Source organism: Ambystoma mexicanum, chromosome 5q, assembly GCF_040938575.1.
Source record: "Ambystoma mexicanum isolate Mex_15411 chromosome 5q, UKY_AmexF1_1, whole genome shotgun sequence".
Classification (NCBI taxonomy): domain Eukaryota; kingdom Metazoa; phylum Chordata; class Amphibia; order Caudata; family Ambystomatidae; genus Ambystoma; species Ambystoma mexicanum.
This window is the reverse complement of record NC_090933.1, coordinates 1,106,442,820-1,106,451,982: the sequence shown is the minus strand read 5'-3', so window position 1 is coordinate 1,106,451,982 and position 9,163 is coordinate 1,106,442,820. Positions and strand designations below refer to the sequence as shown.

Here is a 9,163-nt window from a genome sequence, read left to right as displayed (position 1 = left end):
ACACTAATATCAACATGGGCCTGCATTAGGAGTAATGGCAACGTCAGCTGTTGCTCTGAACGACATTACATAACAGTACTTGAACACCCCCTGGCTGGCTCAGGGGAGGTCAATTACCACTTCCTTATGTTAAGTGCCATTATACATTTTCTTAACAGGTAGTAACGCAACCAGCCCAAGGCCACCCGGGTGAGTGAACAAGTGTGGGGGGGGGACACAGAAAGATGCATGTGTAGCTATGCATGCACAGAGTAAGGCGCTCGTGTCTGGATAGAAGCATAAGCTGGTCGGTGGCCAGTGGATCTGCAGGGGGGGTGACTCTTCCAGACAGGACCACCTTGCTCACTGCAGCTGTGGACACTGGCTATTATTCGTCTAAAACGTGCCCCTTTCTTCCAGCATGGCATGCTCATCGTCTAGCCGTTGAAAACCACCATTATGGGGTCCAGCAGTTGGCTGATTGCATGGAGTAGTCACCGATGGGTAGTAGCAGAGGACAGCTCAACATTGACTGATCTATAAAAAAGCTGACCTGTTCCACCACGTATTCCCTGTGCAGTTGCACCCCATGGCACAGCATAAGGCTCCAGCGTGGGCCAAGCTGCGCAACCAGAAGCCACTGCCTCAATTTTTTTATGCTGGCTTGTGCCAGTGGGGAAACTTTGGTGAAAATGTTGGAGATGGGGTCTTGACATCTAAATTAAAGGGCCCCACCATCAAATCAGTGGGACAGAATGGTGTGCCACAAATGTGGGGTCCGCGGCTGCGGGAATCACCCACGTCCCCCCACACAAAATTTACGCCCATAGCTCGTGCAACTTTCTATACACACCATCAATCCTTTGGTTCCTCTTGTTGGAGCACTTCACCTGGCTTGTTCATTGGTCACAATTGTTACTTCCTGTAGGCTGAGCCATAAAAGGCGGAATCGTGAATATCATGCAGGGTATTTCAACCATCACTATACAAGAATATACTGATTAAAGGCTTCCATGCAGACAGTAGCAGCTGCAATGCATCCGTGTAGCTGGCTTCTGGCCAGCTAAGGGATTGGTGAAAGCTCCAGGTGGGTGCGCGGTGGCATGGTTCGCGCATCCACCTGGAGCTTTCACCAATCCCTTGTCTGGCCAGAAGACAGCTACACGGATGCATTGTAGCTGCTGTCTCCATGGAAGCTTTTGAATACCGGTACACACTATGGTAAACTGGTGCATGGTCTCCAAGCTCCTTTCTACAAAGATGCTCGTCATTGGTGGGTTAAGTAGTTGGTGTTATGGGAGGAGAAGTGCATAGACCTACGAACACAAGAGGTAACACCAAGATTGCACAGATTAGCAGCCCACCTTTTCTCCTGGGCTATGGCGAATGCCTATAGAGGAGGGAAAACCCTATGCACAGGGATTGGGCCTATTTCAAAACTAGCTAAAAGGTAGAGTCTATAGGCACATGACAAAATCAGCACGGTCTGACGCCACCAAATCAGTGGCTTTACATAAGCTATTGCGGGTTTCATTGTTGTGCCTATTTTGCATTAAAAAATGTGTTTTCACTAAAAGGTAATGCAGCCACATCACATGCTCCTCTGGCGCAGCTGGAGGAGATAGAAAAAGATCCCTTGCAACAAAATCACCAAAAACATTCATTTGAACCAAACAACTGGACACTGTTTTCAGAAGTGCGCACACCCACCCAACACACACACACATATACGTACCCGTTTTTTTCATATATTTTTAAAGAAAAAAACTCTTTGGGCGTTTACTTGTTTTTTATTCTTCAGACCTTTCCAAATTCATAACGAAGGTTTTTGTCATTTGAGGACAACCATTGTATGTTAACATGCCCAATGTTCTGTGCTTGCTCAACACGAAGTAATGAAAAGCATCCCTGTCCCTTTGAAAGGCGGGTGACCAGTCAAGTCTACCACCTCATCTGGGTCCAACAGTCGACTAAGGGGGTGTTCATGTGCAGCATTTTTTGAAGGAACTGCACAATTTAGCAAAACATGTACATTGTGGTCAGAAATGTATTCAACAACAACTTGGCCTGTGACATGATAGTAAGATCTAAAATACAGAACATAACCAAATAGAACTTTGATAACAGAAATGTATTTTGATAGCAAATAGCCACCAATCTGGTTGGGCCCAGAACCACGAGCCAGAACTTGAAGCTTGCCAATTTTGCCACAAATAGGTGAATATTAATACATATTTTTTCTATAAAGATTTTATTAAAGATATTATACATAGGTCAGCAATAGGTTGTGTGTGTGTGTGTATATATATATATATATATATATATATATATAATATTTATATTCATAGCCATTAACTTTCACACCCTGGGCATCTGCTAATTATGAAAAATAAAGTCTTAAATACAAATATATCTGTAAAACAAAGAAAAATAATAGCAAATGTATTCCCCAAGCATAAAGTCCTCCCGGCCATCTACCAAGTCCGAAATACTAATCATGAGGCAGTTTTGAGGTGTTGGCAAAATCTGGTCCGATCCTGCCGAGGTTGTGTGGTTTTTAAAAAACTGCTGTTAAGCGTGCAGTTCACCAAATCTAGAGTGTACAGCTCACCATAATCCGCCGATGACAAGCCTGTAATGATGCACTACAAGCACGCCCCTCTCTAGAGCGGATCCCTTTTTCAAGACAAGCCTGTAATGATACACTACAAGCAAGCTCCTGCCAAGGGGCAACCTAAATTCGTGTGTGTCCAACTGGTGAAGTGCCACCTACAGAGAAGAAGAGTTCCTGAGCTGTTCGAGCTTCTGTTTCAGCTGTTCCCCCTTCCGCCGCAACTGCTCTTTCTCTGCAAGGAGTCTCTGTTCGTCTGCCTGAATGGCCAAAGTGTACTCTGTGGCCTTTTTCAAAATCACAACTTTTGGGGCCTTCTCATTGTCCGCAACTTCAGGGATTTGGTCCCGCAATGCAAAGAAGCTCAGTTTGAGCTCGTTCCGTCGCTGGCGCTCTAGAACATTGTGTGTCCGTCGCTTGTCGTTCTCCTCCGAGTCGGACGTCCTAGGACTCGCACACTTGCGGTTGTTGGTGATGGGCTTGAGAACTCGGCCACTGTGGTCAGTCTTGAGCCGCTTGGCAGTGGAATAGTCTGTTTTGGTGGAAGATGTCCGTGTGGAGGGAGAGGCGGCATAGTCGTGCTGGTGTATCGGCCCATGAGGTGCGGCGTAATTGTGCTGGTGGATGGAGACATGGCACCGCTTGAGGACCAGCTGGCGGTGCTTGCGGGATTCCTGCTTCTTCGCAGACGGTTGCCTCTTTTCTATTGTGACAACATCAATTTCTTCTTCGTCCTCTTCATCGTCGTCATCGTCATCTGGGTCTTCCTCTGATGAAAGAAACAAAAAATAATCAACATAGGCGAACTACTACTAACTTCAGAAAACGAATAGCACAAACATTTGTGTAATATATGATGACCATGCTTTATATAATTAACCAAATTCTGGTGCGTTATTATATAGCATTAAGATGCACCGAAACGCACAGTGGTGCTTATGACAATGGCCACCATCACTGCGATTAAGCATATTCAAACGACGTGCCTAAATCACAAGACTATACAATAAAACCTTCCATTGTGGTCCAAAGGCCAGGCTAGTGTTCAGACATTCCTTAACGGTCATTAAGTTTAGCGAATGTCACGATCAAGTTCACAGCAGCTTCCCACAAGACAAGGCGCCAAGTACTCATAACTCTTGCTGAAAGGAACTAAAGTGGCTGAACTTTCCCATGGCATCAAGTGCCCACCACTGTTCCGGTAGCCAGCCTCTGGAAGACTAGGGGGTGTGCAACCTCTTCACAACTCAACCCTTGTTGGCCGGGGCTTAGTCTGACAAATCAGAAGGCGAAACTTGTGCTCAACAGCGCAGGTTACGCGAATGGTCATCCCATGCCAATTCACTACAAACAACTTCAAGCTAAAAAGAGGAGGCTGATCAAGGCCCTGCCCACAGGGAATGGGGATGGGCAGGAAGTTGCGACTCGGCCAAAGGAGGAAGGCGGAGAGATGGAGCGAAGAAATGCTCCAAAAGATGAGACGTTGGAATAATGGAAGATGCTGTGAAACGATAGCTTCGTGCTTAGGTTGGTGGTGGTGTGGTGGTGGTGGTTATGAACAGGATATCGGATATTAAATGTAGGGGCCGGTCATTGCTGTACAATGTTTTACTGGAGAAAAGAATTGGCAAATCACATCTAGACTAATGCTTCCCAATTAGAAACACAGAAGTGTAAAAGCTATTTAGTGCCAGAAATAGGGCAGTGAATACCTTAAACATACAGAGGGCGGGGGCTATATTTGTGGCAATGGGCAGTGAGAACATCTGTAATGCCTTGGTCAGCTGTTACAAGTGTTGGTGGAAAGGTCGTGTGTGTTAGTATACAAGAGACTGGGTTTAATCCTTTCATTTGTGGGAACAATATGGTTTGGAGGTCAAGCTAGGGGACACAACTACGGTGTGAGGCCAGTAACCAGTTCAGAGAGAGACCGGGACAGCCCTTACTCGACCTCATTTGGGACGTGGCATCCTCGGATTACCCTCCCAGCAACTGAACTTCCTCCCACTGAGCTCCAACAGATCATCCACAAACAAACCATCTGCCTGTCGCTGTCTTCAAGAATTTACAGATTGGGTGATAGGCGTTTAATTCACTGGAAGGAAAACTCACCCGAGTCACTGCTGCTGCTGCTGGTGGCCGGAGGGGTGTCCATGCAGCTCGGCAACTCAACGGCCGGGCTGGGCGGATTGGCCTTTGTCAGACACTCGGTGAGCGGGTACGGGAAGACCATAGAGGGGTCTATGCAGGTGGGCCCAAGGTCAGGCAGATAAGGAACGACCACAGGTGGAGGCACACAAGCCACACTAGCTGCACTCTGCTCCTTGCGGGCAGCCTGGTAGTTGGCCAACTTCTCAGACACCACCTTCTCCAGCTTGGCAGCAGCCGAGAAACCGCTCCACATGCAGTCCTGGCGAATGATGGACTTGAAGAAGGCCTCGTCATCCAGCTCACAGATAAAGCTTTGGCTGATCATATCACCACCCAGAAACTCTGTGACCATTTCAAGCTGGTCAGCCGTCGAGGGCAAGAGGCTGCCAGTCAGACTGGAGCGACGACTTGGAGAGAGGGGTGGCGTTGGCAGCAGCTCAAACTTCTTCCAGATGTCTTCAGATGGTGCTGGTGGCTGCAGCTGACTCTGGAGGCCCTGTGGGTGCGCCCCATAGAGCTGCGCCTCCTCGTCATCCGCATAGAAGAAGTAGGGCTGCACTGTATCGTAGTCGTAGTCATAAGCCCGGCTTGGGACACTGGCGTTCTGCGACATGGTGGAGGTAGAGCCTATGGGATAGAAACATACAATCTGGTCAGTACACAATGTCAGCGCAATTGGGATCACAGCCAGCCCATATCCGCTGGAATAAGTGCAGGTAATTTGCAAACCCACAAAAGCGCAATATCCCAAAACAGATCATTTAAAATGGCTCATACACCTATTTATAATACAACCTTTTGAATGGTTTACAAAGAAAGCAACATGGGCAAGTCTAAGAAAGACATCTATGATAAATGACAGTGAGAAAATAAGTCACTCATCACCCACCACCGAGAAGGACCCAAATAGAAAAGACTGTGCACAAACCTAAGCCCCCCCCACCCCCCCAGTACGCAGGCGTCTAGACGTCGCCTCCCTCACCTGAAACAAACTATCAAATAACCACTAGCAATAAACCGCACGTATCTGCTGCACCATAGCGTGCAGTCTAAAACAACATTATAAAGAAGCGCCGTGGCGTTATGCACAGGTGATCCCAGTCACCGGGCTTACTCTCCAGCGGCCCATGACGCAGCCACGCAGACAGCAGCGGCACGCAGAAGGTTAATGCACGCCCAGCCTTATAGGAGGGAGGAGGAAGAGAGAGTGGAGCGTTCTCGGGGCGGGCGGGGAAGTGGCAGAGCAGCTTTAAAATACAGAGCAATGCGGCGGTACTCGCGGGCTTTAAATAAGGACACCCAGAGCACGGACTGCTGCAGAGGAAGCCCAGGGATGGGTCCATTCCGGAAGCCTCCACAGCCAACCATGCCATATACTCCGGCGGCGCACCTACCCCTATCATTGCCCCCCACCTTGAAAGACCACTAGACACCGCCGCGGATGTCAGCGCCACGACTCGGTTCTTCAGCGCCCAAAAGGCACTCGTCACCATTAGACCCCGAAGCCACGCTGCCCCCTGTTCCACACTGCGACAGGGGCTCGCCGTTTTACTCCCCACGCCAAAATTCGTAACACACCACATGATCGAGGGAAACAGCTGCGGTGTTTGGTGACAATCTCAGCAAATGCTCGAGCAGACCCTTGCAGCTGCCCCGATTTTGACAGCAAGAACCGAGGAGGTGGGGGTTGAGGGGTGGTCTAAGTTACGCCAGAATATAGCAGAGCGCTGCAGCCACCCCGCGGCCCTAGCGCCTTGTCAGCTCTCCACTCCCTCCACGAGGCGCAAGGGGAGAAGGGTACACGCACCGACCAGCACCACATCGAAGGAAACTTCTCGAATGTGCAAAAAGTAGAATACAGCCAGAAACCAGTGCTGCAATATTAAAATGAAACGACGGAACCGCCCATTTTAGTAAAAAAGCGCCTAAAGGCGATTGACATGTGCAGGTCTGCAATCGCATGACACCAGTAGCAAGAACACCACTCACATTCACAATGGCACTCACACTAGCCACAGATAACAGAAAATGCAGTGCCGCTCTGCATTCGTTGTGAGGCTACCACAAACGCACGCCCTCTGCACGACGGCCCGTGTGGGCGTTTGATTGCGCTGCTGCTTGCGCCCTCACAAGCCCTTCACACCAACAGGCACAGAGCCAGCCTCTGGGGGGAGAAGCCGCGATCCGCCCAGTACTTCCAGGAACTCTGCAGCAGCAGCGGCGGCGAGAGGCTGGGCGAGCGTCTGACAGCGGCAGCCAGGGGGGAACCGGAGGGGGGAAAGGGGTGGGGTTGTCAGCTGCGTGAAATGCCGGTCTGGTTACACAACGACAACTGCAGGCAATGAACGCAGCGGGGACTTAAAGGCGAGAAAGGGGACTTTGCACGGAGAAAAAAGGCAGGCCATTCCGAATGGGTGCAGAGTACTCCAGGGTGGGCACCTCCAGCAACCGCCCTCACCACCCGCCCCCTCGCCACCGCAGATATACACTGCACCATAATGTGCGGCCGAGAGCAAGAGCCGGCAAATATGACTTTACACAAGGAAAACACACTTTGCACACGTGATACACAAAGCAGTTGCATCGCCTATGACATGCTCTTAATAAAAAATAATTAAAAAATTAACACTCAACAGCACGTCATTGCTCCCCTTTGACATAGCCGGGTACAGCGTGGGACTAACAACTTTCCGAGAATATACCAGCCAGGTGTAAAGCAGGGTGGCATGGCCCACCACCTACTCAAGAATATACTTGCCAGGTAAAGAGTAGGGTGGAACTGCCCACCACCTCTACTAGGATATATTACCCTGGCACAAAGCAGGATGGCACTGCCCACCACTTCTCCAGGCAAGTGAAAAGCATAGTGGCACTGCCCACCACCTCTTCTAGGATAGATTACCCTGGCACAAAGCAGGGTGGCACTCCGCCCACCACTTCTCCAGCCAAGTAAAAGGCAGGGTGGCACTGCCGGCAACAGCTCCAGGGACACAGGCGACAGAGAAAAGAGAAGGATGGCTTTGCCTGGCACTTCTCCCAGACGAAAGCAGAAACAAAGGCTGGCACGGTCTAGCACAATCTCCCAAAGAGGCACCCTATACGCCGGGCTATGCCTCCTGGCAGATTCCCGCGGACACAAGAGCCAGCTGTTGGGCGGCATCGCCTGCCCCCCCCTCTCTCTGTGTGTGGAAACATCAGATGTGAAGAAGGCACGCGTACCGTCAATCCCTGTGCAGCTGCAACGTTGGGAGGCACAGGCCCCCGAAGCTGGATGCTTCCCAGGAACGAAGAGCACACAACCAAATTCAATGAATCCCAGAATCCAAAGGGGCGGGGGCGCCGGCCGGCCGGATGGCAGAGCTGCGGTGCGGGTGAGCAGTCCAGAGGCGAGCGCGGGTCCAGGCACTGAGCAGCGCTCCTCCGCCGGCTGCAGACACAACGTCTGCAGGGGGCTGGCTGCACTCAGATTTATAGCCTCAGCCGGAACCTCCTACACACTTTCCCGCCAAAGCTTGCAGGCGGACCCAGGCTGGGGGAGGGCAGGGCCGAGGGAGCTCGGGCCCGCCCCGCGGCCCTCCTACTGGCAGCATCGGAAGAGGGGTAGAGCTAGCCACACACACACAGGCAGGGCCGACCCCCGCCAGCGGCCTTGCTCCTGCTCGGGGTGGGGGCTGTAGTAAAAGCGTTAACTCATTGATGACTCGGGCGGAGCGCGCTACTCGGAAGTAAACAGAGTGAAACATCGAGAGCGCAGGAGGAGCCGCGCTGTGCTGCTGAAGAAACACTTGCCACACACTGCAGCCCGAGCACCGGTGCGGGGAGACCACGCGCACCCGGCCCCGCTCCCTCCCGGCCCGAAGAGAAGTAACCACTGACCCCCCTCCTCTCTCCACGCAAGCAGACCCGCGATGCACTGCAGCCGTGTCCCCTAAAGCACCCTCCGCCGCCCCGGCCCGCTCGCCCGCAACCCCTCTCGCAGCACCGGCCTGCCCGCAAATTCTCACAGTAGTGCCGCACCACTCGCACACGCGGAGCTGGGCTCTGCTGCTGTCCTAGCCCAGGTGGGAGTGGGACACCCCTCCCTCCCTCAGGTCAGTACAGGTGTGCAGAGGTAACCACTAGCCTGAGATCCAGTGCAGCCTTGCCCTCGCAGCACCGGCCGGCAACTTCTCCCAGTAGTACCGCACCGCTCGCACAAGCGCATCTGGGCTCTGCTGCTGTCATAGCCCCGGTGGGACACCCACCACCCCGCCCTCCTTCAGGTCAGTACAGGTGTGCAGAGGTAACCACTGGCCTGAGATCCAGTGCAGCCGTGCCCTCGCAGCACCGGCCGGCAACTTCTCCCAGGAGTACCGCACCGCTCGCACAAGCGCATCTGGGCTCTGCTGCTGTCATAGCTCCGGTGGGACACCCACCACCCCT

The 9,163-nt window shown here is 51.9% G+C and overlaps 1 protein-coding gene across 3 annotated transcripts; it reads right to left on the bottom strand.

The window, feature by feature from the left end:
- Positions 1-1,749: 1,749 nt before the first annotated feature.
- On the bottom strand, positions 1,750-8,198 carry MYC (MYC proto-oncogene, bHLH transcription factor). Of its 3 annotated transcripts, none has more exons than XM_069621624.1 (3): positions 7,961-8,198; positions 4,703-5,368; positions 1,750-3,359 (listed from the first exon to the last, which is right to left on the bottom strand). In XM_069621624.1, the coding sequence occupies exons 2-3, from the start codon at positions 5,352-5,354 to the stop codon at positions 2,749-2,751; spliced, it is 1,263 nt and encodes a 420-aa protein (XP_069477725.1). In that variant the 5' UTR covers positions 5,355-5,368; positions 7,961-8,198; the 3' UTR covers positions 1,750-2,748. The 3 variants fall into 3 exon arrangements, with proteins under 3 accessions (XP_069477725.1, XP_069477727.1, XP_069477726.1); XM_069621626.1 differs by lacking the exon at positions 7,961-8,198 and adding an exon at positions 6,749-6,953; XM_069621625.1 differs by lacking the exon at positions 7,961-8,198 and adding an exon at positions 6,731-6,754.
- Positions 8,199-9,163: the final 965 nt, after the last annotated feature.

What these genes read in the sequence shown, in the direction of transcription:
- MYC (XM_069621624.1), bottom strand. Translation starts at nt 5,354, where the DNA reads ATGTCGCAGAACGCCAGTGTCCCAAGCCGGGCTTATGACTACGACTAC. An exon ending in CAGCAGCAGCAGTGACTCGG is followed by an intron (nt 3,360 to 4,702) that starts GTGAGTTTTCCT and finishes TTCTTTCATCAG; the next exon opens with AGGAAGACCCAGATGACGAT.